General features: G+C 52.8%; 1 protein-coding gene across 6 annotated transcripts in view; it reads left to right on the top strand.

Moving 5' to 3' along the window:
- The window catches only part of LOC138804465 (kelch-like protein 3), a 95623-nt gene that overhangs the window by 45290 nt on the left and 36132 nt on the right, over positions 1 to 14201 (top strand). For all 6 annotated transcript variants that reach the window (XM_069988729.1, XM_069988733.1, XM_069988728.1 and 3 more), the window contains 2 exons: positions 5350 to 5512; positions 8952 to 9061. In XM_069988729.1, coding sequence (XP_069844830.1) covers positions 5350 to 5512; positions 8952 to 9061 — 273 coding nt within the window. The remainder of the gene's footprint in view (positions 1 to 5349; positions 5513 to 8951; positions 9062 to 14201) is intronic.

The following is a 14201-nucleotide window of genomic DNA, read 5'->3' as shown; positions in this document are numbered from 1 at the left end:
ACTCGGGGCCAGCCTCACCCAGCACGCTGGGGCTGGAGCCTAGCACTTGGTGGACACTGCGACCTAAAACACGCAGGCGGGGTTGCTGCCCCGTGCGCGTGGAAAGCCTTGCCGGCTCCCCCTGTGCCTGTGAGCCGATGGGGACTGAGAGTGAGGGGCCAGCCCGGCGTGGGGCGCCAAGGCAGCCCCCATCTGTGGGAGTGGCGCGAGTGTTCCCAGGAAGAGGGGCATTTGGGGATCTCTCCTCCTGGGTGTGCCCAGAACGCTTAAGCAAGGCCTAGGCTCAGGCCCTCCTCATTCTTGACTTGTGGTGAGGTCAGGGATGAGTGGAGTGGATTGGAAAGGTGGAAGAAAGCTGGTGCTAAAGCGCTTGAGCCACAAGTAGAGTCTCAGGTTTTTCTGCTCCAGCTGGCTCTGAACCGTGGTCTCAGTCTCCTGGAGTAGCTGGGGTTATAGACATGAGCCGCGGGTGCCTGGCTGAGCCCATTTCTTGGCTAGAGCCCCAGCCTCAGCCCCTTACAGGTTCATTGTAATCGAAGCTGATGTACAGAGAGCGCTGTCTGTGTTCCAAGCCCTTGGTCCACCGCCTTGGTCTCTGACCTTGCTCCATCTTCCCAAGTGTCTACTGAGAAAGAGGCATAAGAGGGATGAGGTACGTCATCCTCAGTCCCACAGCCAGGGAGTGGACAGGAAGTGGGCAGGGAGTGGACAGGAAGTGGGCAGGGAGTGGACAGGAAGTGAGCAGGGAGGAGACAGGAAGTGGGCAGGGAGTGGGCAGGAAGTAAGCAGGGAATAGACAGGAAGTGGGCAGGGAGTGGACAGGAAGTAGAGAAGTCTAAAACTCAAACCTGGGTAGGGTGGCTCAAGCCTGTAATCCTAGCTACTTGGGAGACAAGAGATTCACGGGGAATGCAGTTGTAGGCCAGCCTGGGCATAAACGTTTGTGCGACTCCATCTCCATGAGTGTCTGGGCACAGTGATGCACACTTGACATCCCTAGAGACAGGACTGAAGCGTAAGTAGGAATTCCCCAGCCCGGGCCGAGGTCTGCACCTCAGAAACAACCACGCAGCCAAGCATGCGGTTCAAGTGATAAAGAGTACCTGCTGGGCTGGCATGCTGGCCTGAGCTCAATGCCCAGCACCACCAGAAAAGCAAACAACAAAACCCTAAAGCAGCACTCCTTGAGAGCACCATCCTGCCCCTTCTCTTCATCTCTCCACTTCTCTTTGTGGCTCTCTTCTCTCTGCAGGTTGTACTCGGGCACCATTGCTGGTCCCAGCAATGGGCAGAAGCCCTGGCCTGTCACCTGCTCCTCTGGGTGGCTCCCTGGGTGCCCGGGCCCGCCCCTGTCATTCAGCAGTAGGTGCTTTGGGAGGCAGAGCACTTCCTCTTGGTTTTGCTAAGGGAAGCAAGCTTGGACTTGGGATATCCTCTACTGCACGGTCATGTTATCCCTTAGCTCCGTCTCCTGGTCCTGCCTCTTGGGGGGTGGGGGGGGGTTCCCGACAAGAGAAGAGGAAATCCTCTCAGAGCCCCACTGACATGGGCGGGGGAACCAGGGCAGCCCCTGGAGGAGACTTAGATCCAGAGGAGCTTCCTGGGCTTAGATCCAGGCCCGGAGCCCTTTAGGGCTGGGCAGCAGCGTTTGAGTCGGTGAGACCTCCCATCTTTACATCTTCCCCTCAAGCATCCCGGTGTCCTTTCCGCCTCATGCCTTCCCTTCCCTGGGAAGCAAGAAGAGGGGAGAGAAAGGGCCTTTGACCCACCGTTCAGGGCAATGTGAGATCAAAGGCAGGCGGCGAGCAATTACACAAAGCACAAGGCCCTCCCTCTCCCCTATGGATGGTTTCAGGAAGCTAGCTCAGGAGTGAGTCCCACACGGAGAGGTGGGGAGCGTTGGGAGATGTGGGCCTACCCCGTCCAGTGGGTTTGGTGGAAGCCAGGGGCTGTGTGGGCAGAGGTGTCCTGGGGGGAGGGGAGGACGGAGAGCGTAACTGGAGGAGCGTGTCCCGGAAGTGCAGGTGTTCAGCACCCACGGGCGGCCAGTCACGGGGGCGATTAAGGGCCCAAGCTGTGCTGCTGTTCTCCCCACTGAGGACCTGGGGAAGCAGAAGGCACCTGAGCCGCACCCCGGCTGGGGCTTGGTGGGGGATACAGTCTTACGGGGGTGCTGGACCCTCAGAAATCCATCCTGGGGTGAATTCAGTACGACCCTAGGGTGCCCAGAACAGAGTGTTAAAGCTGGCGATGCTCCGACGATTGGTCCACCTGTGGCCCGGCTCCAGGCTCTGTGGCTGGGGCCGGCAGGGTGCGGGAAGGATGGGGAGGCGCTGTACTTGGAGGAGGTCATCCAGGGACTCGGAGCCACCGGGGACCTGCTCTGTACTCCCAGTGTGTGTTCCAGAGGAGAATGGTTAATGGCTCTCCACTTAACTACCTGCAGAGACTAATCTGTGCATGGAATCTTCTGGGCCAGGCCGAGCGAAGCGTCCAGGTTAATTGAGTTCCCTGGTTTATGGCCGCCTGGTGGGGACGGAGCTTGGAGAGGGGCGCGCGCGTGTGTGTGTGTGTGTGTGTGTGTGTGTGTGTGTGTGTGTGTGTGTGTGTGTGTGTGTGTGTGTGTGTGTGTGTGTGTGTGTGTGTGTGTGTGTGTGTGTGTGTGTGTGTGTGTGTGTGTGTTGAGTGAGATCTGGACTAGTTGTGTTCACCATGGTCAAAAAAAATAAAAAAAAGCCCCCAAAACCAAGCACCTCCCAGGGAAGGGTGATGGTTGTCATTTTCTCCCTCGGGAATGAATCAGTGGGCAGCAAACTGCAAGGACATAGTGCTGCTGTAGGGAGGAGGCTGTGCGATGAGCAGAGCCTCAGAGCATGAGCACTGATGGTGGGAGTCGGGGGGCGGGTACTGTCTGTGGGCAGGGTAATAAGTGGCCATCAGCCATTCTGGCTACCCACGGAAAGTCCCGGGGACTCCCCAGGACTGCCCAGGGCTGTGTCCTCCTGGGCCTAGCCTGTCCAGGCCGGCTCAGCCGCTCTCCCCAGGCGGAGATCAGAGGCCTGGCCAGGGGATTGTTCAGGGCAAAGAGATGTGGGGTGTACCCACGTGAAGCATCTAAGTCACACAGTTCTACTCTGGGAGTTTTTGGGGGAGGGGGGAGTCTTCCTAAATTTCCCTTTGGAGACTCATTGGGCCTGTGCGTTAGCCGGGGTGAGCGTGAAGGGCGGGGCAGAGCCAGCATGGAGGATGGCAGCCTTCCCCACATTTGATCAGCAGGGCTAGCTTCTGCCACCCTGGAAAGGTCCTGGGAAACCTGACAGGGTCTTGGCACAGGGCTTGGCCGTCTGAGCGAGTGCCCTGCTGGCCTGCTCAGGCCAGTCTCTCCTGGCTCTTAGGAAAAACACCTGAGCAAGAACGACTTCTGTCTCTCAGGATACGGGCAAACTGCTCGTGCCCCCTGTGAGCTTTAAAAAGAAACTCAGCGCTGGGCACTGGTGGCCCACGCCTGTCATCCTTGCTACTCAGGAGGCTGAGATCTGAGGCTGGCAGTTGGACTCCAGCCTGGGCAGGAAATGTCCGTAAGACTCTTATCACCTGTTAGACACCAGAGGGTCAGTAGAGGAAGGGTAGCACAGTTGTAGAGTGTCAGCCTTAAGGGGGAAAAAAAAAAACAAACAACTAAAGTACAGTGCTTGGGCTCTGAGTTCAAGTCCCAGGACTGGCAGAATAAAATAAAGTCAGATGTCCTTTTTCTACCACTGGATCCATGACTCCAACCCCCAGGTTTTCTCTCTCTGTGAGTATACCCAAAGACGTCCTTTTCTTTTTAATTGGTTGGATGGGAGACTAGAATATGATTACCCGATCTATGTCCTGTGGATGAGTCTCTTAAGCAGGCAGGTGGTAAGCTATGTAAGAAAAGAGTCGGGTTTATTTTGCTCCTGTGGAATCTTTTTAATTTTCCAGTCCTGGGGCTTGAACTCTGGGCCTGGGTGCTGTCCCTCAGCTTTTCTGCTCAAGGCTAGTGTTCTATCACTTGAGCCACAGCACCACTTCTGGCCTTTTTCTGCTTATGTGGTACTGAGGAATCGAACCCAGGGCTTCGTGCATGCTAGGTGAGCACTCTACCACTGAGCCACCTTTCCAGCCCCTTCTGTGGAATCTTAAGAGCCCCCAGCCCAGTGGCTACCACAAACAGGGACATGACACTCAAGCAGTTGAATGGACCAGTGCCTTCCTGAGACGGGGGAGTATGCCAAAGGCCTTAAGATTGTGGTTCCCACACCTGGCTGACCGTTAGCAGCTCCTGGGGAGACCAAGAAACATCTTGGAGCTCAGGGTCACCTTCCGTGTGTAGGCTAGGCTGTGGAGGTGAGACCTTCTTTAGAGCACTGGGTGACTCCGGGGCACAGCCAGTAGGAGCCCCAGGGCTGCAGGGTCTTCGTGTGCATGCACCTGCCCAGGGTTCTTAAATCGCAGTGCAGTTCTTGGACCAGAGGCGGCCTGGGTTCTCTGGGGCCCAGTGTAGAGCTCCTGGATCAGTACTGAGGTTTGAACTCATGCCACCTGGGCAGGTGCTCTGCTACTCAGCTAGTCCTGTTTTTTTTTTTCCTTTTTTCTTTTTTCCTTTCTTTCTGGTATTTGGGTCAATACTGGGGTTTGAACTCAGGGCCTTAACTCAAGGCCTTAACTGGAGCTTGAACTCAGAGCTCTTCCTTCCTTCCTTCCTTCCTTCCTTCCTTCCTTCCTTCCTTCCTTTTGGTTGGTCGTGGGGCTTGAACTCTGGGCCTGGGCGCTGTCCCTCAGCTCTTCAGCTCAAGGCTAGCGCTCTACCACTTGAACCAGAGTGCCACTTCCAGTTTCTGGTGGTTTATTGGAGATAAGAGTCTCATGGACTTTACTGCCCAGGCTGGCTTTGAACCGTGATCCTCAGATCTCAGCCTCCTGAGTAGTCAGGATTACAGGTGTGAGCCACTGGCGCCCAGCAGAGCTTTTTCTTATTTACTCAAAGCTGGCACACTACCACTTGAGCCAGACCTCCGCTTCTGGTATTTTGCTGGTGTCGGATTGGAGGTGAGAGTCTTGGGTTTGTCTGTCTGGGCTGACTTTGACTCATGCTGCTGCTCAGATCTCAGATCTCAGATCTGACTAGCCCTCATGTGCAGCGGATCGCCGGGTTCAGCTCAGGTACAGGACAGGAGTGGGCAAGAAGGCCGGAAGGCCGACTGGGCCACGTGGACATCCTGCCGGCCAGGAGTGGAGAGCCACGAGCCTGGGGGGCGAGGCAGCATGCACACAGCCTAGCTCTTAGGGGGACCTGGAGTCTCAGGGTGTCACCTTCTCCCGCAGGTGCTGCTCCCGGCGGCCAGTCTGCTGCAGCTCATGGACGTGCGGCAGAACTGCTGCGACTTCCTGCAGTCTCAGCTGCATCCCACCAACTGCCTGGGCATCCGCGCCTTTGCCGACGTGCACACCTGCACCGACCTTCTGCAGCAGGCGAACGCCTATGCAGGTAATGGGAGCCGGGACCCGCACCCCCCTGGGCTTGCGGGATTTGGTCAGCCGGCCTCCTGCGGTCACCTCAGAGGTTCTGAGAGGCGCCCTCTGCTGGGGAGCAGCTGTAAGGTAGTTAATTAGGTCCCATGGAGCTGCAACTCACCACACGAAGATGGCTTTAGTTCACTGCCCTGCGCAGTGAACAGTTGGGCCAGGAAAGGATAGAGAGCTGAGCAGTCTTGGGGAAGTGAGTAAGCCGAGCCAGGAGCTGGAATCCATCTTTGTATCGTTCAAGACAGTTGTTATGGCTGGGAAGGTGGCTCAGTGGTAGAGCGTTTGTCTTGCATGCATGAGGCCCTGGGTTCCATTCCTCAGCACCGCATACGCAGAAAAAACGTTGGAAGTGGCGCTGTGGCTCAAGTGGTAGAGCGCTCGCCTTGAGCTGAAGAGCTCAGGGACAGCGTCCAGGCCCAGAGTTCAGGCCCCATGACCGACAAAAAAATAAAAATAAAAACTAAATAAAAAGACAGTTATTTTGGTCATGCCGTTCTATGAATACAAGACGGGTCCTGTGGTCATCAGGCTTCCGTGATAAGGAAGTGCCTGCTCTTCTCCTCACACGAAGCCTTGCTTTCCACACTCTCAGTCCTAAAAGAGTAGAAATGAAGGCTCTGGGTCAGCCAAAAGCCTCATCACCTGTGATTTCCTTCCTTCCTTCCTTCCTTCCTTCCTTCCTTCCTTCCTTCCTTCCTTCCTTCCTTCCTTCCTCCCGCCCCCCTCCCCCTTTCCCCCCCTCCCCCTTCCCCCCTCCCCCCCTTCCCTTTACCTCCCTTCCTTCCCTTCTCCCCCTCCCTCTCGGTGCTGCTCTGGCCTTGTACATGCTATGTATGTGCTCTACCGCAGAGCTACACCCCCAGCCCTCTACCTCTACCTATGTAGGCAATTCATATATACTGTCAATTTCTGATGCTTTTAGTTTTGGTGGTGTGAGTTGACTTCTGTGTAAGACTGAGCCTTGGCCTCCCTCAGACTTCTCATGTGTGTACTCTAAATTGCTTTATCACCCTGGGTCACTGTCACAGCCGAGCCAAGTCACATATTATGATTAGTTGCTTTGACTGGAATAAAAAAATTAAAGGCAGTAGATAAGTGCCTTTTACTTTTGGACAAGACCACTGAATTCTTGTCGGCAGATACAACGAAAGGACCCATCTCTGATGATGTTTTGACTCCGTGTATTTTCCGGGAGACACGCTCCCTGCTAGAGCTTGTCATGCTGTTATTTTAAGGGGATCTTTGGAAGAAAGACAAGATGGGCTTAAACCTTCAGCCCACCATGATTAGCAGAACAGAGTTTTTGTTACTATTTATTTAATTGGTTAATTAGCGAGAGATTCGTGGTGGACATTTCTGCCTAGGCTGGCTTCAAACCACTGCCCTGAGCTCTCAGCTCCTGAGTGACTAGGATTATAGGCTTGAGGCGCTGGTGATTGGCCTGAATGGTGGAGTACTCACCAGCACACACACAGCTCTGAGTTTGGTCGCCAGCACTGGTGGGGGGAGGGGGAAAGAGTACTGCCAAATTTCTCTGTCTACAAAATAAAGTGCCTTTGTTTTAAAGGCCTGTCGGCTGAGAGCAGACCTTGTGTATGCTAGAGCGTCAGCTCTTGCCATTGTTTTTGGAATGCCCATCTCCCTGGCTGTGACAGCCCCTCTGCGTCCTCCAGCTCCACTTGTCAAGCCCCAGACTTCTCCTGATGGAGGAAGAGGAAGGTCCTGGTCAGCCCCTTGCATCCAAGCGGACTCTAGCCCAGTCCTCTCGGCTCTCCAGAAGCAGGGAAAGGGACCCTCACCTTCTCCATAGCCTGCGCCTTATTATTATCCCCTCATTATCATTCTTTCCGAGGACTACTTAATCTTTAACCTCAGACGCCAGGGCCAAGTTTATGGGAACCTGGTTTTTTTTTATTGTAATTGGGCAGGCATGCACCCGGCCATCAGCAGAGCGGGTTGGGAGGGGTGGTAATGGGACCTCATTAATGAAATGGCAATTAAAATTCTTTGGACATGTTGTTTACATTGGCCTGCCAGTGCTGAGCCGAAACCTCACAGCCGCGGGATGGAAAAGCCATCGCTTTCATGTGCTCGGGGAGCCAAAGCGGCCCGTTCTGTTTTTTTTCTTTCTACTGATTGTCAGCCGAGATCACGAAATGAAGTAATTAAGGGCAGCAGGCAAGTTCAAGAAAATATTCTAGAAACACGATCCTCTGACTCAGGGTGAATTGCCTCATAAAATGGCTGTCCCAGCTTGGCATCTAGGAACAGCATGGTGTTGATGGTGATGGTGATGGTGATGATGGTGGTGGTGGTAGTAGAGGTGATGATGATGGCGGTGGTAGTGGTGGTCACGGTCATGTTGGTGATTGTGATGATAGAGGTGCTGATAATGGTGATGCTAGTGGTGGTAGTAGTGATTGTGGTGTTGGTGGTGTGGTAGTAATGGTGGTGGTGGTGATGTTCATGTAGAGGTGGTAGTTGTGATGGTGGTGTTGGTGATCACGGTAGAGATGGTGTTGGTGCTGATGGCGGTGGTGACAGCGATATAGTGGTGGCAGTGTTGGTAGAGATGGTGGTGGTGATGTTCATGTAGAGGTGGTAGTGGTGGTGATGGTGTTGGTGATGGTGGTGATGATCACAGTAGAGGGGGTGTTAGTGGTGATGGTGATGGTGTTGGTGATGGTGGTGATGATCACAGTAGAGGGGGTGTTGGTGGTGATGGTGATGGTGTTGGTGATGGTGGTGACGATCACGGTAGAGGGGGTGTTGGTGATGATGATGATGATGGTAGTGGTGGCAGTACTGATGGTGATGTTGAAGGTGATGGTGGAGGAGGTGGTGATGGTGGTGGTGGTCCTGGTGGTGGTAGTAGTTGAGCGCTCAGGGACTCACTGCCATGGACTCCACGTTGGGCAAGAAGGGATGGTCCATCTTCTGACAGTGTTGACATCCTACGAGAACCCCAGAGACAGTTCCTTCCCTCCACCTGCTCTGACTCCCTTGTTCGGCCAGGCAGTAGGGGGCACTGTGCTCGGGTTCGGTTGTGTAGGTGGATTCCTTGCAGGCCTTTCTCCCTTGGCAGTATTAATCTCAAGGAGCGTGGAAAAAAACACAAACTTGGATCTCGATGTCATCGTTCAGGTCAGAGGACCACGCGGGGCAGTAGGCATCTGCCTTGTAGAATTAAAAGGCCAGCTTTCCCTCCAGCTAGAATGCCTCTGTCCCTCTCATCTCTCAGTGGTCCTCCACTCCCCCCCCCTTCCCCATCCCCTCCAGGCCTCCACACTGAGCCCTGTAGCTCATCGTGGCATTGGCTTGTGGGAGAGCCAAGGTATGCTATAACTTTGTTTTCTTAATTTCTTCTTCTTCTTTCTTCTCTCTTTTTCTTTTTGGAACAGAGCAGCACTTCCCAGAGGTGATGCTGGGGGAAGAGTTTCTTAGCCTAACTCTGGACCAGGTGTGCAGCTTGATCTCCAGCGACAAGCTGACTGTCTCCTCAGAAGAGAAGGTATGGCCTGGCCCTTGTTGAACAAGAGAGCCTCGTTTACTTTTTCTTGGTTGGTCATGGGACTTGAACTCCAGGACTGGGTGCTGTCCCTGAGCTCTTCAGCTCAAGGCAAGAGCTCTACCACTTGAGACACAGCACCATTTCCGGTTTTTGAGTAGTTCATTGGCAGTAAGAGTCTCACAGAGTTTCCTGCCCCGGCTGGATTTGAACCGCTATCCTCAGATCTCAGCCTCCTGAGTAGCTAGGATGACAGGCGTGAGCCACCAGCACCCGGCTTCCTTTACTTTTTAATCCTTAAAGACTTTAAGGGCCAATGACCCTGTAAGAAGTGGCAGTGGTGACAGTTGTGATGGCAGGTCTGCCAGACATGGGGCCAGCTCTTCATACTCTTCCATTCATCCAGCCTTCCCCCTAACTCTGGGACAGCAGTGTGTCCTTGGTCCCCATGTTACAGAAAGAGGAGACCAGGTCTGATCGCTCCTCTACTAGAAAGACTTTTTTTTTTTTTTTTCTCTAGGAGATTGAGTAATGTCTTCCAGACACCTGGGCCTTAGTTGGGCTTGCAGGTTCCATGTGTAGCTTGGGGGATGGGCCTGGCCTCTCTTTCCTATGTTATCAAGTCAGAATGATTGTGGTAGGACTGCACAGGACCCTTGTGTGTGTGGGGGGGGGGTCATATGGGATCATGTGCTATGTACATGCCTGCTAGAGTACCTAGTCTGTCTTAACTTACTGGTTGGTTTGTGTGTGTGCGTGGGCATGTGTGTGTTGGTCTTGGGGATTGAACTCAGGGCCTAGGTTCTGTCCCTGAGCTTTTATGCTTAACTTACTGGTTGGTTTGTGTGTGTGCGTGCACCCATGTGTGCTTGTGCATGTGTGTGTTGGTCTTGGGAATTGAATCAGGGCCTAGGTTCTGTCCCTGAGCTTTTATGCTCGAGGCTAATGCTCTCCTACTTCTCCACTTCCCGGAGAAGTGGTTCGTTGGAGATAAGAGTCTCCTGGACTTTTCCTGACCAGGCTAGCTTTGAACCACGATCCTCAGGTCTCAGACTCTGTGGTAGCTAGGATGACAGATGTGAGCCACCCCTCCCTCCCCCCACCTCTCTCCTCCCCCCCACCTGCTGGCCCACGTTTATTCTTGACCCTGCATCTGGAATTAAGCTCTCTTTTGGGTTCTGCGGTGGCATTCCTCGTTTTCCTGATGGCTATTGTTAGTTCTGGGCTGGGCGGGGATTCACATACCGCTCTGAGACCCTGGGTGTGAGGAGAGCCCCTTCCTGCCTCAGCCTCAGAAGGTGAAAAGCAGGCCTTTTGCCTCTTGTGAAGGGCATTCACTGTTGTTTCTGGATTTTGACACCAAGCTGGCACAACCGGAAAAAGGAACCAGCCAGCTGACTGTCCGTGTGCATGCTGAGGTAGCTGGGAGCCTATTTGAGCCTATTCGGAAGGGCATGTTGAGAAGATTGACGAGTAATACAAATGGCAGGGTTTTGTAGCTGAGCATGGTGACGGACACCTGTAATCCCAGTACTCAAGGGAAGAAGGCGGGTGGGTGGTGAGTTCAAGACGATCTGAACTATACAATAGACTTCTACAAACAAAAATTACCTTAACGAAGCAACAGCAGTAATTTAAAAAAAAACACATACACACACGCAACTTTGCAGAAATGATTAAAATATTTTTAAAAAATGAGCAGGATTTGAATTTTTTTTTTTTTTTGCCTGTGGGGCCTGAACTCTGGGCCTGGGCACTGTCCCTCAGCTCTTCAGCTCAGGACTAGCGCTTTACCACTTGAGCCACAGCACCACTTCCGGTTTTCTGGTGGTTAATTGGAGATGAGTCTCACAGACTTTCTAGCCCCAGGCTGGTTTTGAACCATGATCCTCAGCTCTTAGCCTCCTAAGTAGCTATGATAACAGGTGTGAGCCACTGGTGCCCCGCTTTTTTTTTGGGGGGGGGGTCCGGTCGTGGGGCCTGAACTCTGGGCCTGGGCGCTGTCCCTCAGCTCTTCAGCTCAAGGCTAGCGTTCTACCACTTGAGCTACAGCGCCACTTCCAGCTTTTTCTGCTTATGTGGTGCTGAGCAATCGAACCCAGGGCCTCATGCATGCAAGACAAGCGCTCTACCACTGAGCCACCTTCCCAGCCCCCGAGCAGGATTTGAATTGGAATGTTTGTGTCTCGGGTGATGCTACCTTGAACTCATACAGCCCACCCTGCTTGGAGAGCACAGTGCTTCCTTCCCGTGAGGGAGGGCTCATCAGGGCCCGCTGTGTCACGTGGGGCTGTGGATGCAATTGTCAGCAGGGACAGGCATCCTGGTGGCCCGGAAACCATGCTGGGGCTGTGGGTCCAGCCAGACCTGGTTCTGGCATCTGCTTATAGGCTGTCTGACCTGTCCGTCATAGCCTTAGTTTCCCCAAAGGTCAAAGGTGAGCTGGAGATTTCAGGTGATGGGTGTCAGTACCAAGCCATCCTAGAGATTTCAGGTGATGGGTGTCAGTACCAAGCCCCACCTTTGGCTGGTGCCCAAGAAGTAGTCCCAGGGGGGAAAAAACCCAAAACCTGACCCAAAACATGGCCTAGAGTGCCTCTCATGAATCCAAATCTGAGTTGATCTGTCTTTGTATAAGCAAAATGGTTGGTTTCTCCCCCGCCCCATAATGAAGTTCTCATTTATAATTCATTCTTGGAAATGATGTGCACCTGCAGGATTCCATGCTGCTTTCCCTAACTTTTACTGCCTGCTTTGGTTTTTTTTTTTTTTTTTTTTTTTTAAATATCGGCAGTGGAATTTTGGGGGCCTGGCTGTTTCTCAGTTGTTAGATTTGGTTTTTCTTTTTCGCTCTCGGAAGAACCATGTTTTGTTTTCCCCGAGAGGATCAAGTATTGCTGGAGGCTAAATAGATTGCAAACTAAGACTTCTGATCAGGTTTTTGTTATCTGCATGTGAGTCTTTTATGCTTTGCGAATTATGTGCCAAGTTTTATGCATGGTTTCACGATGTCCACTCCTGTTCTAATCACATGGCTCCGTGATAAGTAATCTCTCTCGTGCCCAATAGCTACCGTGGGCTACTGTTTTATAGTGGGATTTCTGGAACGTACTTGAAGTCATGTCAGGGATCTGAGGTTAGGATGCAACTTCATTTAATGTTAACCCTCACCCCGGGGTTCAGCGGAGTGCATCATCACTGTGTTTGGTTCAGTCCACATTATCAGCAGTGTGGTTGTCTTCTCCCTGCCTGTGGAACACAGGTTTTCTTTTCACGTGGATTATACGGCTAGATGGCAGACATTCAGGAGGCAGGGCACTATGCATGCTTAGATGGAGGAGCTGTGGTGTGTCACAGTTGAGGATGAATGTCCCCAGAGCAGCGTGCGGACCAGGTAGCTGGCTTCTCTGGGAATGTTGATTTGGCTGAATCTGAATCCTATCTTCCTTCACCAACTCTCACTGAATAATAACTAGATATGTCTTGGCTCTACCTCGCTGCACGGTGCTAGGTCCGTGGTAGGCGCTGAAAAGAGAATCTGTCAAATACGTGAAGAAAGACCCTCTCTCAAGCTCCATGTTCTCATGGTGAGCAATAATGGTGGCGGGCTTTGACCTTGCAGTGTGAGGCTCAGAATATGAGCCTAGCGGGCAGGAAAGCATTCACTGATGAATGATGCCGTTAGGTTCACGAGACCCCTGTTCGTGCCACTCCTTTTAGAAGAAAGGAATGCTCAGGCCCAGGGAGGTGACACCGTTCCTTAGCAACAGACGGTGCCAGGACTTGAAGCTGAGTGCGTGTCTGCCTCTCTCCGCTTGTCGTGGAGGAGGAGGGTGAGAAGGATGAGTCAGGCCGCTTCCAGAACTCAGGGGCTGGTGGGCAGACGGACCCGAACCCATGCATCCATACCAGATGGCGGAAAGATGTCGCTGCTGGGAGTGAAAGGCTGAGGAGAGGCGGCTGCTGTGCTTTACTCTGGGTGTTTGGGCCGTCAGCCAGGGTCGGCTGAGGAGGAAGATTTCTAAGCTGAAACCCGAGAGACAAGAAGAGGATGTGGGAAAGCCATTTTGCTTAGAAAAGTCGTCAGAACGGAGACACGGAAGTCGGGGAGAGCTTGTCTTTGAGGGCACAGTGACTGTGCGACATGAATAGACAATCCTTGGAGGCGGGTAGAGGGAGAGGCGGCTGGGAAGGGAGGAGGAATCTGTGAAGAGAGCTGAGGAGAGAGGCTCTGTGGTTTACAAGTCAGTGCTGGAGCGTCTGTCTCAGGAAACGCCCGATTCCCAGCATCAGATTCATTCAAGGGCCTGAGAATGCGGCTTAGTGGTCGAGTGCTTGCCTAGCAGGCGTAAAGCTCCTGGGTTCCATTCCTCAGCACCACATACACAGAAAAAGCCAGAAAGTGGCACTGTGGCTCAAGTGGTAGAACGCTAGTCTTGAGCACAGAGACGCTCAGGGACAGAGCCCAGGCCCTGAGTTCAGGCCCCAGGTCTGGCCAAAAATAAGATTCATTGAAACCCCTAGTTCATGGGATGGGCTTGAGGCTTAAATTTCTTCAGGGTCTTTTTTGTTTTTTGTTTTGTCTTGTTTGTTTTTACTTGTCAAGAGTAAAGCAGATGGGCAGGGTGTCCCTACTCAAGTTCAATGGCTGTGCCACTGTGTCCCCATGGGAGCTGTGTGTAGATACCTCACCCACTTCTGAATCTCATGTTGGCTTCCCTTTTCCGCCCAACACCTTGACCTGCATTTCTTCCTGGTGGAAGAACTTGGTTGCGTATTCCCTTCCTGCTTGTGAGTGTAGGTCAAGTCTACTTATTCATTATTCTTGTGACATGTATCATTTTTAATACATTGTATGGAAGAGGTTTCCTCTAAGATCACTAAGCCTGCCATACAGACAGGTAGGATTTTCCAGGCCAGAGTTGGGTTGAAGCCCTGAAGAAGCAATTAAGCTTGGAGGCATTTCCACCATTCCTCCTTTTCTCTTCCTCTTCCTCCTCCTCCTCCTCCTCTTCCTTCTCCTCTTCTTCCTTCTTTCTCTTCCCCTCCTCCCTTTCCCACTTCTCCTTTCCTCTTCTCTTCTTCCTCCACTTCCTCCTCCTCTTCCTCCTTCACATCTTCCTCCTCCTCCACTTCCTCTTCC

The sequence above is a fragment of the Dipodomys merriami genome, unplaced genomic scaffold (assembly GCF_024711535.1).
Source record: "Dipodomys merriami isolate MVZ:Mamm:240054 unplaced genomic scaffold, mDipMer1.0.p SCAF_366, whole genome shotgun sequence".
NCBI classification, from domain to species: domain Eukaryota; kingdom Metazoa; phylum Chordata; class Mammalia; order Rodentia; family Heteromyidae; genus Dipodomys; species Dipodomys merriami.
The sequence above is the reverse complement of the archived record's forward strand: the minus strand, read 5'-3'. Positions and strand labels throughout refer to the sequence as shown.